This window comes from Panthera uncia (assembly GCF_023721935.1).
Source record: "Panthera uncia isolate 11264 chromosome D3 unlocalized genomic scaffold, Puncia_PCG_1.0 HiC_scaffold_8, whole genome shotgun sequence".
Lineage (NCBI taxonomy): Eukaryota > Metazoa > Chordata > Mammalia > Carnivora > Felidae > Panthera > Panthera uncia.
In genome coordinates this window covers 809,858-835,547 of record NW_026057586.1, presented here as the reverse complement: position 1 = coordinate 835,547, position 25,690 = coordinate 809,858, and the positions used below count along the sequence as shown (strand labels likewise).

The 25,690-nt window shown below is 51.5% G+C and overlaps 1 protein-coding gene across 6 annotated transcripts in view; it reads left to right on the top strand.

Annotated features, from left to right (window-relative positions):
• Positions 1 to 25,690, top strand: part of ATP9B (ATPase phospholipid transporting 9B (putative)) — a 250,819-nt gene that overhangs the window by 169,072 nt on the left and 56,057 nt on the right. For all 6 annotated transcript variants that reach the window (XM_049620339.1, XM_049620338.1, XM_049620340.1 and 3 more), the window contains one exon: positions 12,534 to 12,676. In XM_049620339.1, coding sequence (XP_049476296.1) covers positions 12,534 to 12,676 — 143 coding nt within the window. The remainder of the gene's footprint in view (positions 1 to 12,533; positions 12,677 to 25,690) is intronic.

Here is a 25,690-nt window from a genome sequence, read left to right as displayed (position 1 = left end):
GTGTTTCTGGTTTGTTTTCTTCAGATGCTTTTTACACATTTCACAAAGTTAGGCTGTCTCACGGAGATTGTTCTTTACGGGACAAAATAGTTTTGAATCACCTGATAGCACTTACTTAGTCTTTCAAGGACAGTGTTGCGGGCTTTAACTCCCGGAACTGAAATGGATGTATGTTCCCTGATTGTGCAGCTCGGAACTTGCTCCAACTGTTCCGTCAGGCATGTGCAGGAGCTGGTTTGTTCAGCCGGTCTTCGGTCCGCACGCTTCAGAGTGCCGTGTCCCCTTCTAGCTGGTGGTCCGGAAGACTGTGCAATCGGGGCTGAGTCGCGGGAGGCACGCGTGGGCAGCAGAGGTAAAGCCGCACCTGACAGAGTGAGAATGTTCCCGCGGCGGAACACGTAGGAACCATCTGTCCGAAGTCCTGCGCTTGGCGGGGTGTGCCTGGCTTGGGAGGCAGACTTTTCCTCTCACTTACCGTGGCCCGTGGATGCCCCCGCTCCCGTTCTGCCCGCGGCTGCCTGGGGGAGCGAGCGCCCAGTGCCCTGCTCAGACCCCTGCTCGCTGCACACAGTAAGAACGCGGTTTCAAAACATCAGCTGGCACAGGTACAAAGTTTGCTTCAGAACTTAGAAATTAACTTGCTTAACATCTCAGTGGGGCCTCCTTTTCCATTTAGCATGCTTGGGGGATACCTGGGAAAAAGAGTGTTTCCAACCTAGGAAAGCACTCGATGGTTGGGGAAATTTGCAGCGTGTCCAGATTGCAAAAGAGGCTAATGCGAGAAAATTCAAGGTTTGGAAAGCAGATACAGGAAAGAAGGCCCAGGATGTGGCTGTGCAGCTTTTTGCCGAAGAGGTTACGTATGTGACTCATGGACCCACTCAGCCATCTCAGCAAGAGCCTGGAGTGGACGGGGTGATCCAGGAAAGGTCTGTGCGGGAGCCTCTTGTCTAGTGGCGTGGTCCCCCCCGTGACACACACAGGAGACCCACAAAGGTTTTGAGAATCTTTTATCAGCAGAAATGCCATCAGCTTGCACTGGAAGGAACAGACATGGAATAAAATGAGAGCAGCCTGTTGACTCCCGAAATCCTACAGGCGGGAGATGGGCTGGTGGAGACCCCGGCCACAAGCATGTGCTGCCCTTCAGGAAAAAGGAAGAGTCACGAGGCCACAGGCCTGGGCCGTATGGAGTCCTGGCACCGCGGGCCAGAGGGTAGGACGTCCAGTCTCAGAAGATCATTCCCCGTCCTGGTAACAGGACAGAGTCGGGGCCTGCGTGGTTGTGCCTGTGTTCCGGGCACTCTCGCCAGTTCTGGTTTGCTGATAATCTTTTTCGCTCCGTAGCTGGAAGTTTTACTCACCTGGCAGTGAAATCATCGGGGGAAGAAAACCTGTAAGTTTTACGTAGCCAAATTGAGAAATCTTTTTTGTTGTTGGTTATTACCCTGGGCAGGTTGTTCAGGAAGCGCTTCTGTACATTGGACGATGGCGCTGTCCTCCAGGGCTAACTTCTGAAAGGTTAACAGGGTTGGCCATGACCACAGGAAGCGTCAGGTTCTCTGAGTGCCAAATAGGGTTTTCACGTAGAATTGTTTTCCATCCCAGTGGGCTCAGTGCCCCTTGTGGAAGAGACTGTCCCCCAGTGAGCCAGGGCACCTCTGTCCTACACCGGGTGCTCAGACAGGCCTGGCCGGTTTGGGGTCTTCTGTTCTGTTCCCTTGGTGGGCATGTCTATTCCTGACCACATAACAACTATCTAAATACTGGCTTTGTAATAAGCCAGTATTTCAGAGACCAGGGCCTTCCTTGTGTTCTTTCAGAGTGCCTTTGCCCCATTGGCCGTTTGCGTTCAGTGTTAAATTTTCCAAACCATAAATCTGGCCTATTTTTTAGGTCTTCTCCAGTATGTTGAAGTCTAAAAAATGTCTTCACAGAAATCCTGCATAACTTTTGTTAGAGCTGTTCTTAGATACTTGATATTTTTTGCTGTTGTAAATACTGTGGTTTTTGAAAGTACTGTTTCTTATGTATTTGTAACTGGTTTGGAGAAATAAAATTGACTTTTATAAAAGGATTGAACCCATCAATTTTGGTAAAACTTTATTGGTTTTAATTATTAATCTGGAGTCCCTTGAATTTTCTCCGTAGGTAAGTGTATTGGCAGCAAATAATGAGAGCTTTGTTTCTTTGGATCCCGTGCACATTTGCTTCTTTTCCCTGTCACTGTGTCCGATTCCTGGTATCTCGTTACGCGGGAGTGCTGAGAACAGACATTGTTTTTGTCTCTGATGTGAAGGGCAGAACGTTCAAATTTCATCATTAAGCATACTATGTTCTTATAGAGGCCCATTTTATACTAAGAAAGTTTTTCCTATTCCTATTATGCTAAAAATTGTTATAAAATTATGAATATATAGGCGCTTGGGTGGCTCAGTTGGTTGAGCATTCACCTTTGGCCTAGGTCACGATCCCATGGTTTGTGAGTTCAAGCCCTGCGTCGGGCTCTGTGCTGTCAGTTCAGAGCCTGGAGCCTGCTTCGCATTCTGTGTCTCCCTCTCTCTGCCCCTCCCCTGCTCACACGTGAGCATGCTCTCTCTCTGAAAAATAATAATCATTAAAAAAATTTTTTTTAATAAAATTGTGGGAGCACCTGGGTGGCTCAGGTGGTTAAGCGTCCGACTTAGCCCAGGTCATGAGCTCACAGTCCGTGAGTTCGAGCCCCGCATCGGGCTCTGTGCTGACCGCTCAGAGCCTGGAGCCTTTTTCGGATTCTGTGACTCCTTCTCTGTCTGTCCCTCCGCCTCTCATGCTCTGTCTCTCTGTCTCTCTCTCAAAAATAAATAAACATTAAAAAGAAAAACATTTTAAAAAATAAGATTGTGAATATCGTTTTTTGTAATACTGCTACTAAATCTGTTGAGGTGATTTTTTATTTTTAAGTTTTTCTGTAATATTTTAATATGAAAAATTATACTGATTGACTTTCTAATATGATACCTACCTTACGTTCTTCCGGTAAAAGATGCATCTTAATCGTGGTATAATATTCTTTTGTGTGTTATCAGATTCCATTGTTTGTATTTTTGTGAAGTTTTTGTGTTGATTCCCATGAGTGACAATGCTGTTACTGGTTTTCTCGTATCATTTTTCTGGTGTTCGGTGTCCAGGCTGTGCCGGTCTCACAAAATACATGGCCAAGTTTTCTTTCCTCTTCTTGTCTCTAAAATATTTTCTCTAAAATGATACTTATTTATTCCTTGGGCATTTACACATCAGGGAGGCCTGAATTTTTACTGCAAAAAAGACCTTTGACAGACTTGATTTCTTTAATAGTTTTAAATATATTTATTGAATAGTTACAGTCTAAATAATTAACTTTAAAATTAAAATTGATTTCAAGTTTTTAATTTCTTCTTCAGTTTTGCAGTTATGGTTTTCAGGAAATGTGTCACCTGTACCTGTATTCAAATTTATTCCTAAAACTTGTTCATAATATTTTCCTGTTATTTCAAATGGATAGGATCTGTGGTATTTATTCTTCATTTGTGATACTTGTTTCTCTTTTCTGTTTTTCTTGATCGGTCTTTCAGTGGGTGTATCAGCTTTAGGAGTCTTTTGGACGAGGCTTCTCTAGGCTTGATTCTCTGTGACATATAGTATTTCTCTAACTTATTAATGTTACCTTCTTTCCTTCTGCCTTCTGTGGTTTGTATTATTCTTACTTCTTGATATAGATGCTTAATTTACTAGTTTTCAGCTCCCCCTCCCCCCCTTTTGAATGTATGTCATTGAGGCTATAAATGTTCACAGAGATACTGCTTTGGCTGATTCCCATACGTTTTTATATGTAATATTTTTGTTATTTTCAGGTACAGAATATTTTTTAATTTCCACTGATTTCTTCTTTGACCCATGGTTATTACAAAGTCATTTCTTAATTTACCAGCATGTTTGAATTTTCTAATTATTGTCTGCATCTGTATTTAGTTTGCGTTGTCGTTAGAGAACGTATCTTCTGTTATCTCAGATGTGTGACATTTGCAGAGTTGAGGTGCAGGGCCAAGTGTCTCGTTGATTTCCATGAACACCTGCCCGCCCTCGCAGAGAACCTGGATTCTGGATTGCTGGCACAGTGTGTAAGCGCATCTGTGAGGCTTGTTGTCAGTGTCTCCACACCCCTACTGGCTTTTCTCTGCCTTCTCTAACACTTGCTGAGAGTTGTGTGGAGCTCTTCCAGTAGTCTTGGGAATCTGTTTTCCCTGGAATTCTCTTGCGGCCGTCATATACTTTGTGGCTTTGGTGTCAGATATGTACAAATATAAATTGTTACGTATTTCTGCTAAATTACTTATTTTCTCATTATAACGTGACTTTCTTGATCTCTGCTCACGCTTCCTGTGTTAAATTCTAGTTTGTCTTATGTTAACAGCACCGTGCCTGCTAGTCAAGTGCACTCGGCTTGGCTGGCTCCATTGAGCACTTCCCTTTTCTGTGTGTATGTGTGTCTCTTGGGTTTGAATTTTTATCTTCTCTGACAAATTTTGACTGTTTTGTGTCCACACGGTTATTGTAATTCTGTTACCGTTCTGATTTAAATTTGTCATCTTATCTTGGTTTTTTAGTGTGCCTTACCTGTCGTAGATTTTCCTCCTTGCTTACCATTTTCCTTGTAATTTTTATAATTGCACTTCTCCACTAACGAGTTTGGAAGGTTTAAGCTATTTTTGTTCTTCTAGTCATTACCCTGTAAACAGAGAACGTTATTCTTAATCTGTCAAATTCCACAGGCAGCCGTTTCCTTTCCCTGTCACCTTAGCACGATGTTTACCTCCCCTCACCCCTTTGACCTTGTGCTGTTTTCACCATTTATTTTAATTTTGTTCATTCTTAGGCCTCAAGGATACTGTTGCTTTGTACATTCCCCGTATATTTTGGTGTACATCCGTGTTCATTTCTTACACTGAGGCCTTCCATGGAGAATAATTTTCCTTGTGTCAAAAATTTATTCTTTTGTCCAGTATGGCTTTGTTGGGAATGTGCTAGGTTTCTGCTTGGCTTTCCTTAGAAACCGTTTCTCCTGCGTTCCCCGCTGCCTTCTGGCCGCGGCTAGCGGGGTCCCCAGGGCCTGTGCTCCTCGGTGCCCTCTGCGTGCGGCCGCTCTCACACCTGCTCCCTCCTGCTCTGCGCTCAGCCACCCTGTGTCCAGACTGAAGCTTCTCTTCGTAGAATGCTTAGGATTCGGTGCATTTCTTGGGTGTGTGGATGGGCCCTTTCCTTTATGCCAGAAAACTCCGGGTTTGGTCCTGCTGCGTCCTCTCCTTTGGGGACGTGAGTGCGAGCTGTGTCAGATGTCCCCCCCCCCATGCTCTTCGTTGGTCCTCTCGTTTTCTTCTTTTCCACCTTCTGTCTCCATTCCCCGTTCTGCCTCGTTGCAGCGACCCGTCTTCCAAGTCGCGATCTCAGCCTTGGCTGCCAGACCATTCGAGTTCCGAATTTTGGTTATTGACACCTTTTAGTTCTGAAAATTCTGTTTGGTGTCTTTATCACACTGCTTCTTCGGTTTTATATTTGCGCATTCCACGCAGACGATCACTCTAGTTTTGTTTCTGTGTCCTGTTTCACAGTCTGCGTCAGTCACAGACTGCTTGCTGTTCTCGTCAGTCTTTCTCTCTTACTTTTTCCTTCTGGCTCTTGCACATGGTTTCACTGAGTGCTGTGTGGCGTTTGTTGTTGCGTGCTTCGGTTTCAGTTTATCTGTGGGGTGTTTGTCGTTTTTTTGGTGATTGTATTTGAGAAGCTAATTGTAGGAGTGATTTGAGATAAAAAATGGAAGCTGTCTTCTTGAAGCATATACCCTGCCTCTGCTGATATATGGAGGTGCCCCCTGTCACGGAACATCTTCCTCCGAACGTGAGATTCACTTCACGGTCCCTGAGTTGTGGGAGCCTGGCTCCTTCTCCACGTGTGGGCGCACGGCTCCCCAGTCCCCTCTTAGTGTGGGGTGTAGCCCCTCTTGGCCTCTTATCCTGGAAAGAGGGGCCTCTTGCGGGACCTCCACCTGCCTTGGTCCTGGCCTTTGTGTCTGCTCCCCGCACCGGAAGGCTGCTGACAAGAAAGCTCAGACCATCGGGGGCTGGCGGTCTCAGGGCAAAGGGGGTCCTGTGGTCACTTCACCTGTGTGGTACCTGGTCAGGGCCCAGCCCAGAAGCCCCTTACTGTCTAGTCTGCTCTTTCTCTTTCTTTCCAGTAACTTAAAAAATATTTTACGTGGTATTTCTTACTGTTTTCAGTGGGAACATTGGTTCAAGTAGGATAGCCAGCCATTACCCAAGATCACAGAACTTCCTTGCAGTTTTTATGTAAAGAAAGTTAGGGGCACCTGGGTGGTTCAGTGGATTGAGCATCTGACTTTGGCTCAGGTCGCGATTCGCACGGTTCATGGGTTTGAGCCCTGCATCGGGCTCTGTGCTGACAGCTCGGAGCCTGGAGCCTGCTTTGGATTCTGTGTCTCCCTCTCTCTCTGCCCCTCCCCTGCTAGCGCTTACTCACTCACTCGCTCTCTCTCTCAAAAAATATAAAGCAAAACGTTAAAGAAAAAAAGGACAAATTTGAAAATTTCTGATTAACTTCCATGGCAGTACTTTCCAAGGGTAAAACTTTCAGGTCCTAAATGTGATCAACTTTATTCCTGAGAATGTAGCAAACTTTCTTTTAAACACAAAGTACAGCTCTATCATAGTGAACCTGGGAAACGCAAGCTGTTACGACAGTGTCACCCGGATAAACTCTGGTATGTCCATTCAGTGAAGACTGTCCGTCAATAAAAAGGAATAAAGTATTGATACAGACAACCACTGGGGCATTTATAGGACATTTTTGAAGTTACAGAATTATGATGGACAATTCAACGGTTGCCAGGGGGCAAGTCGGGGGCAGGTGGGGGTTTAGCTGAGGAGCGTGCGAGCTGCATGGAACCGTTTGACCCCGATGGTGGATGGGGTGTGACATGAGTCTGTCCTTGGGACACAGAAAGCAGAGAGCGCGTGTAAAAACTGACAAAGCCCGAGTAAAGTCTTCATCTGACTTACTCGTATTGTAACCCCGACTCTGCCTGGGGGGTGTGCTATGGCGGTGTGACGTGTCACTGGGGAAGCACCCGGGAACCCTCCTGGTTCGCTACTTCTTGTGAATCTTAAAAACGACGTCAAAGTTAGAATTATCAAAAAGCAAAACACTGTCACCACCTTTGGTCCATGAGAGTTAGTGTATTCTGGGAGGTGGAGGTCTCAGGCTCTGGAATGGGGGCGATGAGCTTGCATTCGTGCCCTGAGGCTCCCACTGCTGTGGCCTCCGGAGGGTTCTTAACCTGTCGCCTTTTCCCGTCTGCTTCCTCATGGGATAAAGTTGTATTTAAAATAATGCCTCAGTGGCGTGAATGCACTCTTCGTGCCTTTGTCCTTCTGAGTCTTGCCCCATTCTTCGTGTATCCGTTTGTGTTGGCTTTTGACATCATAATAGGTAGCTCTTTATATTGGCCAATATACTTATCTCATTTGTCTTTTTTTTTTAATTTTTAAAAGTTATTTATTTATTTACTTATTTATTTATTTATTTTGAGAGAGAGGGAGAGAGAGAGAGCATGCACATGCACATGAGCAGGAGAGGGGGAGAGAGACAGAGAAAGTCCCAGGCAGGCTCTGCATTGTCAGTATGGAGCCCGATGCGGGGCTCAAACTCACGAACCGCAAGATAATGGCCTGTGCCAAAATCAAGAGTCATTCACTTAACCGAGTGAGCCACCCAGACGCCCTTCTCATTTGCCTTTTAATTGTGGCACTTTTTCATGATAGATTAGTACGTGCAATTTTTAAGTTAAGTATAAGTCTGAGGGAGCATTGGTTAATTTATCAAACGGGTGCAGGAAAGGTCAGCCACACAGCCCGTTCATTGGGTGTGGCTCGAATGGGAAGCCCAGCGCCCTTTGGGACTCTTCTCCCCGTCTGTCAACTCTGCTTTCTTCTGGTTAAGTGTCATTCCCTGCCAGACCTTCCTCACCTGGTTACACAGACGGTGTTAGAGGCCTCAAGCCCGTGTTCTGCTCGCTAAATTACACGAGGAAAAAGCAAATACTTTATTGCAGCCAGTTCCGGAGTGCATCTCCCCTGAACCCACCACTGCTTGTCTTGTATGTAGCGTGAGTCCGTAAGGCCCGGCGCCCTTGCCTGCCCTTGGAGGCCGGGGTGGGTCTCTTGTGCCGCAGCCTTGCGTGTCCGCTGTGCGTGCAAGGCCCCCGTGGTGCGGGTGCTGCGGGACCCCTCCTCCTCTCCTCCGGCCTGGCTTCGCTGTGGTCACTGTCCCCTTTGTGTAGAGAGCTGAGCTGAGCTTTTCCAGCCCCAAGCCTTCCACCTTTTCATCTGGTCCCTTTCTCCTGGTTAGCTTGCTTACTGATGTTTTGACACAAGCACTACCTGCTTGGCTTGGGTGGCTTGCCACGGGTACCTTCGCTGCTCCTTCATTCTTCAACTATTGGAGACATTTTATTTTAAGGTGCATCAAATTGCATATACTTTTATTCATTTATGAACTAAAGGCAGTGTTAGTCCTTTAATAGGAAGGTTTATCCCTTTGACACGTTGACACAAAAGATTTGGCCTCACTCCTGCACAAATATATTTATACTGCTGCCATACTGGATGACTTCTGTGGGCGTGCGTGTGCGTGTGCATGCATGTGCACACACACACACACAGACACACACACACACACCACTTAGCACTGGCTGCTGCATAGCACATGCAGTGTTTCACGTGGCTCCCCAGTAAAGGCTGAAACCATTCTGAATTTTGGGGAAGGCCTGAATTGCTTTGTTGTCCTTCACCCCATATCTGATCCTGTGACCAGTATTTGCTTGTTGTGGATGCTCGGGAGGTTGGCTGACATCACTCTGAATGGAAGGCCCTCCTGAGTCTGCCCCCCTCTCCCTAAGTGTGGCTCGGAGCAGTGGTGTATTCTCAGAGCCCCCCGTGGAGCCCCGGGCCCTGGCGCGCCACCTGCTGGCCTGTGCACAGCTTTGGACTCTCCTGGTGGCTCCAGGATTTCTTTGGTTCAGTTTATCTGGAACACTGACACTCCCATTTATTTTTCCTAAAACACTACGTTATTTCAAATCTCCCACGCCCACTCGGAAACGTAATGCGATTTGGAATTTTGCTTGTACCAATTTAAACTGCTTTCATGCCTTTCCAGATTTTCTGTTCTTAGGACCCAAGACCACACTTCGTTTATCCTTGTGCACATGGCCGTGGGTGCAGTGCCGGCGGATTCTCAGGGCGCTCGGGTGGATTTCCGCCTTTGTTTCACCTAAAGTCCTGCCCGTGCCTTCCGAGCTCGCGTCCTGCCTTCGCTGCTGGGGTAGGGCCTGCCGTACGCCCCTGTCCGTTCCGTTTGGGCCCAGGGCCTGTCTTTCCTATCAGACCTTGTCTGGCTGTTGAGACCGGTGGTCGTCTGCTCCAGTGATGCAACTCACCTGTTTTTATGTGTTAGTGCAGTTCCCACAGCGATCTTGCACATAGGTGGCATTTTACAGGTACTGTTACCGAGGCTCGGAGAACTCAAGTTGTCGTTTGTCCAAGATGATGGAAACCTGAAAATTAAGAATCAGTACAAGTCACACGTCGCCTTAAACCTGTAAAGTTCAGGTACCCACGCGTCTTCCGGGCGGAGCATGGAAAGCAGGTGCAGGAGAACTTGGGCCGTGCAGTGGGCAGGAGGTGATTACTGACATACGGGAAGGGAAAGGAAAAAGGAACCCAGGGTCACTCGCCAGCTCTGTCCTGCTGTTCACTCGTGTGGAGAAATGGCTTCCTCGTGGAGAAACCGTAAACTTGCTCTGTGTTGTGACGCAGGGAGAGGACGGTGTGTCGTATGCCTGCACTTAAAGGCTTTTGTGGAAAGGCGAAGGCTGGATGCTCGATCGGCAACAGATACAGTCGTCTGAAGCCTGGGGAGAGGTCCAGGTCCTGACGGAGGCCCGAGCGGCACCGACACTGCGTGGCATTGGGTGAATTCAGCCAGTGAGGCTTGAACATCCCCGGCCACCCTCAGTATGTCACAGAGTGTAAAGATGTCACAAGATGAAGAACGTTGGGGGAGATTCACATAAAACCACATCTGTCCGTTTCCTTTCGGTGACAATTTACAGGAAAGGGGTTTGATTACTTTTGATTAAAACTTCTCATTAAAATGACTTTTCTTTTGCTCAGATTAAGATCTAAGACTAAGCCTCAGTCAGGCAGGAGTGCACGTGAGCCGGTCCAGGTGGATTGTCCCCTGAGCAGGCGCCGGGCCCAGCGTGCCAGCTGAGATGCGCCAGGCAGGTGGGGCCTCAAGGGCATCGAATCGCATTGCGTATTTTAGGAAAATACACCTCACCTTTACCCGGGGCTCGGGTCTCCTCCTCAGACATTGTGTAGAGGAAGGGAGGCCACGGTGGGGGGGGGGGGGGGGGGGTTTGGTCAGGAAGGTGGGCTGGTGACGGGAAGCCGGTGGCCATGCTTGCCAGTTAGCCTGTGCTCGGGCGCGACCCTTCCTGACGCCCTGGCTGGGCCCGTTCCCGCCACCTTGTGTCACACTGGCTCATGAAACGGCAGGTTCTTACGGCTCTGTGACGACAGCAGTTGTTTTGTTAAATCGTGGCCGTTTGTGATGTCGAGAGGACCCCGTGGAAGAACGCAGAAGGTGCCCCTTTGGTCTCCACTCAGCCCCAAGCCCAGCAGCACCCTGTGAACTCCGGGAAAGTACCCATTTGCCCTGTGGTAGTTGAGGCAGGCTGACGTTTTCCAAAATAATTTGACCCCGGTACACAAGAGAAGAAGGTCGTGCTCCCGCACCGCGTTGGCCTCTGGGCCTGCCGAGCCCACCGTGCTGAGCTCCACAGGGACCCACACCGCCCCCTGCACCCCCTGCACCCCCTGCACCCTCTGCACCCTGGTCATCAGTGGCCTGCCCCCCTGCCTGCCCCTGCCCCTGCCCGCTCGCTGGCCCGCTGAGCCTCTCACTTGACTGTCCGGATTCAGAGGGTCTGTCTGATCGCCGATGCCCGGCTCACAGACAAGTCCACACAAGATGCCGCGTGTCCCTCCTCCAGCCCCTGTGCCCCTCAGCCTTTCCAGGCGGTGGCTCTTAGCGGCTGCCGCTGGGACCCTCGCCAGTGCTCCTCAAGCTCCTTGCCGGCCGCTCTGGGCGCTCACCCCGGCCCCACAGAGAGAGTGGTGTGTGCACCCCAGACCTTGACAGGAGGCCGCCCGTGAGGCCGAGAGGCTGCCGTGCTCTGCCCCCCCGTGCCGTCCTGGGGTGTCTGTCCTCCCCGACCTGCTGGTCTCCCTGCTGTGTTGGCATTGTAAGTAGCCGAGAGGTCGTGAGGCCGGTTTCAAAGGTCTGTGTATTTGTCCATTACGACTTTTCTTTCTGACCGTGAGAGGTCTTAGGAGTTTTGAGATGGGAGCGTTATGGACAAATAACTCATTGTGATCATTTTAATTTTCTTTAACTTGCCTACAGGCTGTCTTCGCTGACTCTGACTCCTTCACGTTGTTTTCCAAGTGTGCTGTTATTGTTACGAATTGCCATTTGGGTCGCAGTGATTGAGGGTCAGCAGCCTCACCACATGGTGGAGGTGCGTCGTGTCTGCTGTTTTCGTGACACAGTTGCACCGGGCACAGATTTTTTTATGGGCTTTGACGCGTATCTGATGATCTTAAGTCTCATCGTTACCAAGAGCAAAGCGAGGCCAGAACTGCTAGGTACAAAAGTATGAGCAGAGTGAGTGCTTCACTTAAGCCAGCAGGTGGACGAGTGCAGCTTGGGTCAAAGAGGCGCCATTTTTAAAATGTACTCCAGACTCCGCCTCAGCCTAGTCAGGGGCCTCCGTGGCTCTTGACTGTGAGACCCTGCGCTGCACCTGGTGGCCTGGCCCCGGCTATTCTGATCCCGCCTCTTGCCACTGTCCCCGGTACCTGCTTCCGTCACCGCCCCGGGCCTCGGGTTGCAGGCCTGGCGTGGAAGCCCGGCCTTGTGCGGGGCCGAGCGCTCCTCCCGGGCGAGTTCAGCCTGGGAGTCACCACCAGGGGGGAAGCCTCCTGTTTGTTCTTGTAAAATGAGCACATGAGCACGTTTTGACAATCTCTCCCAGGGAGGCACCGCCTGAGCCCCATGAACACAGATCTCTCCCTGGGCGTGCGTGGGGCGCGTGCGGCCACCCATCTTCTTCCCGGACATCCGATTCCACGCGCTCAGCTGTAGGGCAAGGATCGGGAGCCCGTTTGACCACCACCTGCAAACACGTTGTGGGGCGTGAAAAGGTTCGTTGGCTTAAGTGTCAGCAAATTCGTTTATTTTAAATGCTGAAATCCAGTATCACCCACCTGGTTCACGTAAGGTCAAAGGTAATAAATGTCTGTGGAAAACATGGGTGTGAGGTTGTTGCCTGGCTTTGGACCGCACTGACAACTCTGGTCGGTTTTATTCGGCAGTCTTCGTGTGAACTTGGACATGGGCAAGGCCGCGTACGGGTGGATGATCATGAAGGACGAGAGCATCCCCGGCACAGTCGTGCGCACCAGCACCATCCCAGAAGAGCTGGGACGCCTGGTGTACCTGCTGACCGACAAAACAGGTACCGAGTCGGCATCCAGTCCGTAGTGATCCTGTGTGTCCACTTGTGTGCCCGGGGTGTGTGTGTGTGTGTGTGTGTGTGTGTGTGTGTGTGTGTGTGTATGCGTCCGTCCACGTCTGTCCACATGTGTGCATGGGGCATGTGTGTGTGTGTGTCCATGTGTGTTCACGGGTGTGGGTGTGTGTGTGTCCACGTATGTTCAAAATGTGTGCATTCACATATGTGCATGGGTGTGTGCACCCACATACGTGCACAGAGCATGTGTGTCCACGTATGCTCGTGGGGTGTGTGTCTACATGTATGCACGGGGCGTGTGTGTCCATGTGTGTTCAGGGGCGCACATGCTCGTGTGTGTGTGTGTGTGTGTGTGTGTGTGTGTGTGTGTAGCAGGGTATTGAATTCATTCACATTTAGAATTTTCCAGACCTTGCCCTGAACACTGGCACACAACTAATCTTCATCTTGGAATATCATCAGAATTAGCAAAATGTGAAATTCTTAGAGATTTAAATGACGTGCTTGAATATTTTTAATTCTCTGCAGCCTTTCAGTTCTTTCTTTGTTTTAACTGCCTTTATGACATCTCTGTAGAGGGTACGTAAGAGGAAAAATTGCTTGTTTGTTACAGGATGGTACTTTTGAGCTGTTGGGAGGGTACGACAATGTGTGTATGGATTTGGTATTTTCACAGTAACACTCCTAAAGAGCCTTACCAGAAACTACCCCATCAGGTCTGTGCCCCAGATTTTATATTTTTTTATTTCACTTTTAACTTTTTTCACCAAAGAATTCTTGTCAATACGTAACATATTCAATAAAAGACGAACTGAATCCGGTACTATAATAAAAGTCCTATCGACAGGTTAAAGTTCCTACCTGATTGATCCATTCGTGGCTTAAATTCCCAGTAATTCTTGGTGAACTGGAAATAAGAGAATACTTCTATCACATGGTAAAATATGTCTCAAGTAAAATTCAACATTATTTTTAACAAAATGTGAGAACAAGCTTCATCATAGGAAAAGTAAAGAAAAAACTAACGTTGTGATTTAGCACCTGTTCTAGACGTTGCAGTAAGACAAGACACAGAAGTCAGCCGTACAACCAAAAGAAGAAGCAAATATTTGTAGATGAAACAATGAACCAAGGAAGCCAACTGCTAAAAGTCAGTGAAGTGGCAGGTCACGGGGCAAAATGACAGAATGGCTCCCTGCGCGTCAAGCAGACTGAAGAGTAAAAACCCGCTCGTGGCAGTGCGAGGGAGCATCAAGCGTGGGCGTAAATGTGAGGCGTGCGAAGGTGGTCAGACCTTCCAGAGAATCGTGAAGGAAGACGTGACCCAGTGGAGAGACGGGTCGCGGTTCCCAGCGAGAAGACTGGTGTTTCGCAGTCGTCCACCTTCACGAGGAAGTGAGGCGTTTACCGCGGTTCGGTCAAAATCCAGCTGTCAGGTGGCGTTGACGTCCGGTCTTCGTGAGGGCTTGTCTTTGTAGCATCTCCAGGAACTTGCTGGTGAGTTCGTGCATGAGTTGTGAGATCAGAAATAACGAGGAGCTTAGGCTCAAGACGGTACCCTGGGAAGATGCCTTCAGATGCCTCCTTCCCACCCTCACGGAGCTGACAGGAGAAGATTTTAAGAACAAATCTGTAACAGTTGTGGCGAATAAGCAAAAGTGCCCTTACAGAAGTGAGTGATTTCTGGAAACCGGGTGGAGTTATTTTGATGGAGAAGCTGGAGCCAAGCAAACCCAAACTCAAAATGGTTCCTAGAGCGACCCTGCCGAGATGCCGGGACGTCTCCCCAGAGCGGCGTCCTGGAGACGCACGGAGGGGATGGGCGCGGGCCGAGGTGGGCGAGGGCCTCAGCTGTCCACAGGCGGTGGGAGGGACCCGCCCTCCACAGCCTGCTCTCTAACCGTGGTCTAACAGATGAGAACAGCTGCGTGCGCTCGGACCTCCAGCGCGAACAGGCCTGCTTCCCCCGAGAGCAGGGGTTCCGTGACAGTTCACCTAGAAAGAAACCCAAAGGAGCCGTCAGGAGAGCGTCTAGAATTACGGGACAGCTTAGTTACACCTGTAAATTCATCCTTAAAATTTAACTACATTTCCTATACCAGTAACAATGGGGGCATTTAATTCCAAAAATGCCAATTAGAATAGCAACAAAAAGTATATTAAAAATAAATTCAAACAAAACCCGTGTAAGGCCTATACGGATGTAAGTTCTTACCTACATTCTGGAAGACCTTAAGTGGTGGACAGGCACACTGTTCGTGAGTAGGCGTCTTCGTGCGGTGGAGACATGGCTTGTCCCCAACGTGAAGACCCCTGACCTGTGAGGGGCACACCGTGTCGGGCCTCCTCTCCGCCGCGGGTGGGAGTGTTACCTGCTGGGCACTCGTCTGGGCAGGCTCCGCACAACACTGCCTCTCGGGAAGCAGCTGCGTGTCTGAGACAGGAGACGACGTAAGGTGGTTCACGGCGTCGTTTTGGAAAACAAAACCGAACAGTGTAACACCAGAAAAGCAGTCACTGCTACAGCGTAGAAGTTATGGAGCATTATGGGGCTCCCGGGTGGCACAGTAGGTAGGGGAGCTGACTTGGGCTCAGGTCATGATCTCACGGTTTGTGAGCTCGAGCCCCGCATCGGGCTTTGTGCTGACGGCTCAGAGCCTGGAGCCTGCTTCGTTCAGATCTCGTGTCTCCCTGTCTCTCTGCCCCTCCCCCGCTTATGCTGTGTCTCCCTCAAAAATAAATACAAATGTTTAAAAAAATTTAAAAAGCAAAAATAAGTAATCTGGGCTCCTGAGCTTTAAAAAGAATTACAAAAAATTACATAAAGCACGTTAGTGAGAGGTGCCTGGGGGGCTCAGTCGGTTAAGCGTGTGACATCGGCTCAGGTCACGGTCTCACGGTTCACGTGTTCGAGCCCCGCCTTGGTCTCTGCACTGAGGGTGTAGGTCCTGCTTGGGGTTCTCTCTCTTTTCCCTTTCCCTGCTCATGAAATAAACTTGAAAAAATCTTCTGCATTTCATCCTCCGAAGGCCTTTTTGTACCAGAGGTCATGGGAGGGGACTCCCGCCGTCGCTTCCTGTTTTGAAGACGTGGAGCTTGAAACATTTTTTGGATTTAAAAGTTTTCGGTCTCGACCTTTCTCAGAACCTTTGTCGGTAACCACAAGGTGAACACCACTTACTGAGCATGTCTGTGTGGCACACGCGGTGACAGGCGTGCACTGTCCTTGTCCCGGGCCGTGTGTCAAGTCCACGCGGCCCCAGTCGCAGGTGATGGAAATGGGGGACAAGGTGTGGAGTCCTGTCATGGCTGCGGGCACATCGCAGACACGGCACTGTCCTCGCTGTGACTGTAAACGTGCTTGTCACACAGGCGGATGGGGGCACTGGCACACGGGGGCTTGAGCCCTCGCCGCTGGGCACCGTGTGGCCTCGGGCAGACACCGGCCTTCCGGGCAAAGCCCCGTGTTGTTGGCCAGGCAGGTTTTGTGGTGGGCGTTACGCAGGGGAGGCGAGGGCAGTGCGGCCTTGCTCGCCTTCCAGAACCTGCCGGCCCACCCTCTGCCTGCAGCGCCCCCCTGCGGCCAGTAGGCTGCTCTTCGTTCCTTCCTCTGTCATGGGACTAGGTTGACCCGAAGTCGGCCGGGGCTTAGCAGTCACGGTGGGTGGCTGCGGAGAATCTGGGGTGTGAGTTTGCAGACACGGTCCGCCCGCGTGATTGCGACCAAGCTGTGGTGTGAGGGGCAGCTGGAACCGAGAGGCGCCAACGTAGCCGGGAGGCGGCGCTCGGCGTGACCGGGACCAGGCTTGGGCTCGGTCGACGAGCGTTCTGATGGGAAGCGTCCGTCACACCGCGCGTCGTTGGCCACAGCCGAACGGAAAATGCAGTCCCCGTGATTGCGTTCCCGCTCCCTTCCCGTGGACGGGAGAGCAGTGCGGTGTAATTAGCTGTGATTAGAGTGCACGTTTCCGGTAAGATCTGAAATTAATGATGTTGCCATAGTGACACGTGTGCGGCCGCCAGTGCGTGAAACGTGAAGTAATTCGCTCGACGAGAGCAGACATCTGTTAGCTGCCGGGATGCAGACACCGACAGGGAACACCAGGCGTGCGCTGGACCCCGGGACAGGTCGTGGGTACTGGCCACAGTGAGGCCACCGTCCCCGCTCTGGACAGCGCCACCGCTCGTGCGACCGGACCGCGGAGGGCTCGGTAGGCTCAGCTCCAGCCAGGCTGCAGCCTCTTAAAGCGGGACCTTAGTCCCTTGTTGGGGTTCTGATCTTGACGTAGAACAGAGCTTTACCAAAACACCCCCCGATACGACAGGTTCTTCGGGAGGCACGCGGGGGTCCCAGCACCCGTTGCCCTGCGTGCCCTGCGTGCCCTGCGTGCCCTGCGTTCCTGCTCCGAAGGCCGCCTGGTCTGTGGCGAGTGGCAGCAGCGGAGTGTGGCACACGTGAGATTTACGAGCGGGCGCGAATGTCCTGGGAGCCAGGGGACGGCGCTCTCCTGCCCAAGGACGACAGCCCGGCCTCGGCTTTCACAGGGTGGAGCGTCTGACCAGTACGGGGATGCTCGGCGCACGCACCTGCCCGCAGTTTGCAGCGTGCGCCCATGGGCACGCGGACACACGCGGCGCTCGAGCAGACACGTACAGTCCCGGTTATCGTGACCGCTTGACGGAAAGCCCTGTTTACAGCAGGTACGGTGTGGGACTCGAGTTCAATATGTGCGACGCTTTGAAGAATCGACGCGTACTGGACGGTGTGGTAACTGAGTCTTAATCACTTCCGAGTTTTGTTTCCCTTCCTTCTTTGTAAGGTCTGCCCAGCTAGGCCCTTCACAGGGAAGTCCACGGGCCACCGCCCTCGCTCTCCTACAGCAGATCCGGGGTGAGGCCGCATCCCAGCCCGGGAACAGTTGACCTGAAAGCTTCGCGTCTGCCTCTCCAGGGACGTCTCCAGGCATCTGTCGACGCCCTGAGGTGGGCGCCCGCAGGACTCTTCCCTTAGAAACTAACACCCTCTTTGCCTGCTGTGCTCCTCGTACTCCAGACCGTCTGCCTTAGTAAGGGGCTACACCTCTCCCGCTTTCCAGGAATCACAGACCTCTTCTCAGAAGATACTTTCTGTCCCTGGCGCCATCAGAATGCCAGGTCACTGGGAAGCCCTCCGGTGGCTTCTGTCTGCCCCTCCCGTTGCCGGCCCCTCCTGCTGACAAAGCTGCAGATTTGGGACATACTAACATGTGTTGTATTAAGATGACAGAAATTGCCAAATTGCCAAAACTATCAACTGGTTGAAACCATGAAAATTGTTTGACTTGAAAAATAATTTTGCGTCACCGACTCTTTTTTTGTTTTTTTTTTAAGTTTATTTGAGAGTGAGTGCAAGCGGTGTAGGGGCAGAGAGAGAGGACAGGGAGAATCTCAAGCAGGCTCTGTGCTGACAGAGCCCGCTAAGGGGCTTGAAGTCCCAAGCCGTGAGGTCATGACCTGAGCCGAAACCAAGAGTTGGACGCCTGACCGACTGAGCCACCCGGGTGCTCTCCCCCCTACTCTTTTAATAACTGATTGAACCCTAGACTTTCCTGCTGTTTGAAAGGGCATAGAAAGTCTGAAACCAGCCCTGAATTCCCTGCTCAGCATTTCAGAAACAAAACACAACTGAACTTTAAAATGTGCCTTTCACATAAAGGAATGTCTTTAATGCAACAAGATGTGAACGTATTTACTCAGATGGCAAAATAACAGCCAAATATTTCATTGTTTGATGAAATGATAGTCGTCTGTTTGAATACATCAGTTACAGCCTCCTTAAAACATGAGTTATTAGCACTAGGAAGTCATACCAGGGGCAGGATGCGTCACCACCCGGCGTTTGACTCCGACGACAGGTCCCCAGGGCAGGCTACTCTCAGCATTTGGCACAGCTGCTGGGCAACCGTCACTGCAGTCGTAGCCTAGGACGCTTTTGTCCCTCGCAAAGCCACCTGATACGCACCGGCAGCCCCCACACTTTCCCTTCCCGCACTCAGCCCTCCGTCTCCTCTGACGACCTTCTGCCTCATCAGCCTGACTGTTCTGGATTTCTCACATGGATGGACACACGTTGTGTGGCTTTTTGTGTCTGGCTTCTTTCGCTCAGCATAGCGCTTTCCACATTCAGCCATGTTGTCGCATCTGTTCGTACTTCATTGCAGAGTAATACTCAGTCGTGCGGGTCGACCACGTTCTATTCACCCACGTGTCCTTTGAAGGACATCGGAGTGGTTTCTGCTTTCTGTCTGTCAGGAAGAATGCCGCTGCGTCCATTCAAGGCTCGAGCCAGGGCAGGTAGGCGAGGAAAAGAAAAAGGCATCCACACTATAAAGGGGAGTAAAACTCGTGTGTGGCATGGTCTTTACACAGAAAATCCTAGGGAATCCCCTAAAAGTCTGTTAGGATCGATAAATGAGTTTAGTAAGGTTTAAAATACAAGACGAATACACAAAAACGAACTGTATTTCTACACACTAGCAGTGAACTATCCCAAAATAGAATTAAGAAAACAATTCCATTTACAATGGCATCAAAAAATAAGGTCGGTGCCTTATAGTGTTATGATAGCAGCAGGATTCCCCAAATTGATTCATGCACTCTACAGAGTCCCTTTCAGTCCCAACTGCCGCCTTCGTGGGAATTGACAGGCCGACCCTACAACCCCTGTGGAAGTGCAGGGGACGCAGAGTGGTGTCAGCGGTCTTGGGAAAAGAGCAGACCGGGGGACTCCACAGTTCCTCATCACAGAGCCTGCCACCAGGAGGTAGGGGTCAGACAGGGCGGTGCTGCGTGTGAGGGCAGACGTCGGGATCAAGGGAATGGAATCGAGACTCCGGACATCAGCCTGACACCGGCAACTGGCTTTCAGCAAGGCTGCCTCGATACACTGGGGGATGAATGGCGCCTTCCGCAGGCCATGCTGGGAGAAACCACACGGCCACGTGCAGGAGAATATTTGGGACCCCTGCCTCACACCACACGGAAATCGGCTCAGCGTGGATCACAGACCTGTATGGAAGCTCTAACATGACCATTCTTTTAAACTGGTTGCTTTCAGAAGCTTCTCAATTTATTTTCTGTTTCGTTCTCCTTGGCTATGTTAAGCACCAGAATAAAGAGCTTTTAGGTATTTGCCTCAATGTAACATTTGGGTTATAAACATAACCCAAAAGGAGAAAGCAGCAGTTCAAATCTGGATTTAAGTTATCTTTTAATTATTTTAAACTAAATTTTATTTTATTTTATTTTTTAAGTTTTTTTAACGTTTATTCATTTTTGAGAAACAGAGAGACAGAGTGCAAGTGGGGGAGGGGCAGAGAGAGAGGGAGACACAGAATCCGAAACAGGCTCCAGGCTCTGAGCTGTCAGGACAGAGCCCGACACGGGGCTCGAACTCAGGAACCGCGAGATCATGACCTGAGCCGAGGTCAGACACTTAACCGACGGCGCCCCCCAGACGCCCCTACGCTAAATTTTAAAATCCGACAATATATTTACTATTCCAGCATCTGCTTGTATGTGTCTGTGGGAATGATGTGGGCTCCCATATTTTCAAGGGATCTGGGCACGTTCCTCCAGAGGTTTCTCCAAACAGCAGCAAGAAGCAGAGTGTAGCGGCACAGGTGGCGTCGGGGTCCCAGAACTTGAAACGCTGTCACCAGGCTAACTGGGGACAAGTAGCTAAAGCAGCCCGTTAAAATAGCAGTCACTCTTCAGCCCCAGATTCACTGTCCAGAAATAGTCTGTGAGTGGAGCGGTGGTCGTGATGTGGCTTTGGTTGTGGAAAATACTTGCTGTCTGCGTGGAGCGTCACGCTTGGGGATGCCTTGTAGTTTATGCCGCCATCACCTGTTGTGTCCCCCGCCAGTAGTCGAACCCCGTTTTCATTGTGTAGGAAACCAGGGGTTTGGACCCGGCAGGTCGGTCGTTGTCTTCATTTGATTTTTCGCGGTAAATGCTCCTAATAGAGGAGTTTGTTGTACTCTAAAATACATCACAGCTAGTTTAATGAAGGACAAAATGTTGCTGAATCAGATGCTTGGCCATATTTCGCCTTGATGAAACCAAACTGTCATTCAGTCATTACATCTAACGCTGTATTTAAATCCACGAACCTCGGAATTATTTCCAGCTTTGCAGTCACGAAGCAAAGATTGATGGCCCGAGACACAAGGGCCACGCGTGTGAAGAGCAGAGATGTCCCCACCGTCAGGTGCACAAACTTCCAGACGCCAGTAAGGGCGTGTCCCGGGCTCCCGACCCAGGCCTCCCTGCACGGCTGTGCTTCTCCCGTCGGTGTTTTCCCTGCTGAGTGGAACGTCCCCCATAAAGGGGCCAGTGTCGGGGGGACGGTGCGCGGGACGGCACTGAGACCCGTGCCCTGGGCACACGTCCTCGTTCACGCCCCAGAGCCCTGTTCCTCATCCTTGCATATTTTTGGTGAGGGGGCATTCAGAACAAACTGGGCAGGTTTCTCCGAGTGACCGGCGTGTGCCGTGTAGGAGATTTACGCGGCTGAGGGATTTGGGTTCCTTTGTCATAGTTCACCTTTAAGCACTTTTTGTATTCCTCGCGTCGTCCAGATGGCAGGAATTGGCACTCGTTTGCCCCGTCCACCTGCTGCCTGGGCATTGTGAGTTGAGCACGTGCATACGTGCCCCCAGACAAGCTGGCCGTTGGCTGTGGTGGCTTCCTCCCGTCCGGGCTACGGCGGGATGCTTCTGGTCAGCGGTGTTGTGTTGCCTTGCTGATAACAGCGACATTCGCGTATTACAGTTCCTTTTTCCTTTGATTGGATACGTGGAAAATGGAAAAGGGGATATTCTCCTAAGTATAGTACAGTTGAGACAACCACGGAGATACGTCTGGAGGGGATGGAACGCGTTCAGGCACCGTCGTTGAACTTGCTTTGTGCGGTCATTGGCCCTGATCCGTTGGCAGAGCGTTTAACTTTGAAGGGAAAGGCTTGCAGTCAACTGGGTGGGTTGCCAGAAGTGTTGTGTCCAAACACCAAGGCGCAGAGACGTGGGCTTTACGTTCCGGTTAATTCTCCAAAGTTGATCCTTTCCCTCGCTCCATACGCTGCATGCAGCCAGCATTCTCTTGTGGAGAGAGTGGTCCCCAGACTTCGGATCTTGTGACCGGCTTTCTTCTCGGGCACTCTGATTCAGGCGATACGGGGCTGTGACTTGGGCTTGGGGACTTAAGATCTCCCAGGTCTGCTGGGTGCGCACAGTTAGACGCTGAGCCACCCGGCCCGAATGCAGCGTCCACATCCTGCTGGTCCGAGGCCGTGGGGCAGGAGACCTAACCTCGTGGGCATCTTGGACAGCTGACAAGTACCAGTCCCCCCCCCACGCTACTGCCTTGATGTAAAACAGATGTAATCTTCAAAGAAAAGTTAGCATGAGAAAACAAAATGTTTTATTGTAACAACGTGTAATCTCGAGACTTCTTTAAGTACATGAGCATTAGCCAGTTATATGTGAATAGAACTTAATATTTTTTTTAAATTAGGAAACAGGTATAAAAGTTAATTTATCACTAGGTAAGTGAATGTCTAAAATTACATCTTAAGAACGTAATTTACGGCTAGTGCCTCTGAACACCTCTGTGATTATGACCTGAAGCCTGTCGATGCCATGGCTGAGCATGCTGTGTTGGCGGTGGGCACCGTGACCAGTGTAACCCGGGGACACATGTGTGGCACTATGTGTAAATTCAGACTGTGCTCTCCGAAATCTCATCTTGAAGAATCTACCCCACAGAAATCACGTTTTTATAGCAAAAATTGTAAACCGTCTGAGTATCCATGCTTGGGAGAATCGCCCGACAGAATGTGGTATGTTACAGTGAGTTTATGGTACACCCTGTGCAGATTCCATACTCCTGTGTGTTGCCACGTGAGAAAGTAGTTTATAAACGCGTACCTGTCTCTGTCAGTGTCCTGTGATCGTAGGAAAGATTAGGAGAGCTTCCATACCGAACTAGGCGATCCCAGAGTGTTAGAGGGTGAAGTGAGCCTTTACAGTGTGTTCCAATAAAACCTAGAGCCTCCAGTCCCGGAACAGGGGAGCGGATGCACTTCTCCCCGTTCCTCCTGCTGATGTGACGTATGGAACGCACACAGGGGGACTGTGAGCGCGGAGGGAAGCAGGCAGGCTCGCAGGGCCCCTGGGACCCCAGGAGTGACGGCGCTCAGTTCCCTGCTGGTCTGCCTCCGGCCCCAGCCCGGGTGCTGGAGAAGCCAGCGGTGCAGAAATGCCAGCGGCACGACGAGCCGCAGGACCAGCTGGTGGGACGGGGGCCTCCTACGCTTCCGTTCCAGCCCTTCCAAGAAGGTGTGCGTGTCAGTGCAGCGGGTGTGGCCCCATGACGTGCCAGATGGAGGGGCCGGCCAGCGCGCCCTCGGCCGTCGCATGCCGCGTGTCAGTCTGTCCGGTCGGCCTGTCGTACACCTCCGACTTGCAGCGTTAAATTCCGTTCTGTGTCAGTAAAGCTGACGGAGGATCTGTGGCCCCACCCTCTGCCCCGAGGGTCCAGTGGGGACCCTAGACTTGCACCCTTGCCCGGCCATCCGGAGATGGCCCAGCTCCCGGTCCGGCAGATGGAGACCTGACGCGCTGAGCCGGGGCAGGGACGGGGGAGGGGTGGACGCGGCCGCAGGCGAGGGAGGTGCTGGCGCAGACCCACACGCGATGGTGACGCGGAGCCATGCGCACCGCCAGGGCTGCGCCTCTCAGTGTAGCAGAGCAGCCCGTGGTGAGGGGGTGCCGGGTGGCGGGCACGGGGGGCCCCCTCTGTGTATGTGTGCAGCCTTGTGTGAATCCATGGTCCTTTCAAAGTCAGTCGGAACAGAACCCAGCCACCCTTACTCGGGCTGCCACATCTGGGAAAGGTCTTCGCTAAGACTGCTGCCCCCGGCGAGAAACACCACCTGTGTTTGCGGGGGAGCGCGCGTCCCCGAAACCACGACGTCCCTTGGTCTTTGCGGGGGAGCGTGCGTCCCCGTAACTGCAATGTCCTTGGGAAAAGCACATTCGCTACTTTCTCCTGTCATTGCACTCGTGTACCTGACAGTCGTTAACTTTTGAAGCTCTAGAACTCTCGTCCTGTCCTCCTCTAGCATTTCGGGTACCCCGGATACAAACACAGGCCCCTCGATTCCAGCAGCAGGGGTGCGCACTGCTCCCACCGGTCTGTGCTCCTCTGAGGATCAAGGGAGGTGACGTTTGTGAAAACAGCGGACTTGCAGAGCTTGGTGTCAGACCGTGGAACGTTCCAGCTGGAGGGTCCGCCCCGCACGGCAGAGACTGTGTCCTGGGAGGACGGTCCGGGCTGAGCTCAGGGGGCCCGGGGGTCGCAGAGGGCGTGTGACAGAAGCAGCAGCTTGCGTCGGTGCCTGTTCTGCCGGCGTGTTTGCTCTGCGCGTGCGGCCATATTTCTCCCAGACGCCCTCTCGCTTCCGTGACTGGGTTTCAGGCCGTGTGTCTGTCCCGCCATCAGAGTTGCCGGTGTTGGACGAATGGGGTATTTTTCCCATTCACTGTGACGTGAGTGCGTTAAATGTTGTGATTATTCTTGACAGTTTGAAAACCTGTTGAAACGTACCAAACGCAGCCCAAAAGATCTTTCTAGAAATGACTGATACTTTCTCCTACAGTATAATTTGATCTGCTCTGTTTCCTGAAATGCATTGTAACCTTAACTGAATCTGGTCTTTGAACGAAGCCTCATCCCCCTCAACACAAGTTAGCGCGGCACGGAATCTGGTTGCTAGCTAGCAGCCGTCGGACTGAGGCAGGTTGACACGTGGAAGACAGAATTTGTCATCTCAGGATCTGAGGTCTTGTCTCGCTAACGTACCGACAGTCTGACCGTATGCGGCTGGTCCACTTTCTTTGTGCCGTATTTACTTGTGCCTGGAGCGGGGACAGTGCTTGCCCTGGCCGCTCGGCAGGCTGTGGCAAGGGGCGTCCGGCGGGCTGGCCCCTTTAAAACCACGAGCGAAGGGTCTGTGGCTTCTGCGGAGCCCTGCCGTGTGCATGTGCCCAAAGCTTGAAGGGGTAGGAGGCACAGTACGGCGGGCCCCGCCGCTCCATGCTGGGGAACTCGGGACGGGGACACCATTGCCAGAGCACAGCCCCCGGGCATGCCGGGCCCCCTCCCCGCCAGCCCTGCGGAGCCCAGATCCCAGAGCAAACTCCCGGCCTCTCCAGCCTCTGGATTTGCACCCTCTTCTCTGTCTCCAGCCCCCCCACCACGTCCCTGGTCTCCTAGACCTTCCTCGACTCTGTCCTCCGCCGTCACCACCACTGTGCTGATCAGTCACCGTGACCCGTGCGGGAGTCCCCAGAACGAAGTCAGGCCCTGGATGCCCTCGGTGACGGGACACTCATCAGTTCTGCAGCCCTCACTGCCATCCTCCTCCAGCGGCTGCGGCCGCAGACCCCGCACGTCTGCCCACCGTGCTCAGCGTCCCCTGGGAGCAGACCTGCTCTGTGCTCTTCTCTCTGCCTTTGCACCGCAGGGTTCTTGAGCAAAGGGACCCCCAGTCCTCGTGCTTCGGGCTCTTCGTACATGATCTTACTCACCCTGTGCCACAGCTGGGCAAGGTACGTGGTCTCGTCCTTATTTGCAGACACACTGAGGTGTGACGTTCCTTGGCCCACAGGGAACAAACAGGGCGCACACCCTGATCCGTCAGCCTCCAAGACCCAGTGCGCAGCGATGCCTTTAAGAGAGTTTTTTGCCAGACGCATAAGTGAATGCCAAGTGTGTTAGAAATCGATGGGAATGTGAGGGTTGATGGTGTTTGGGGAACGGTGGCTGCATCTTGAGGCTGTGCGGCCACCAGAGCCTGTGGCTGATGTGGGAGGAGTGTGTCTGGTGAGGATGGTGTGGACCCGTCGGGGGAAGGGGAGGCCAGGGGGGATGGGGGGGGGATGTGGACCAGTGGGG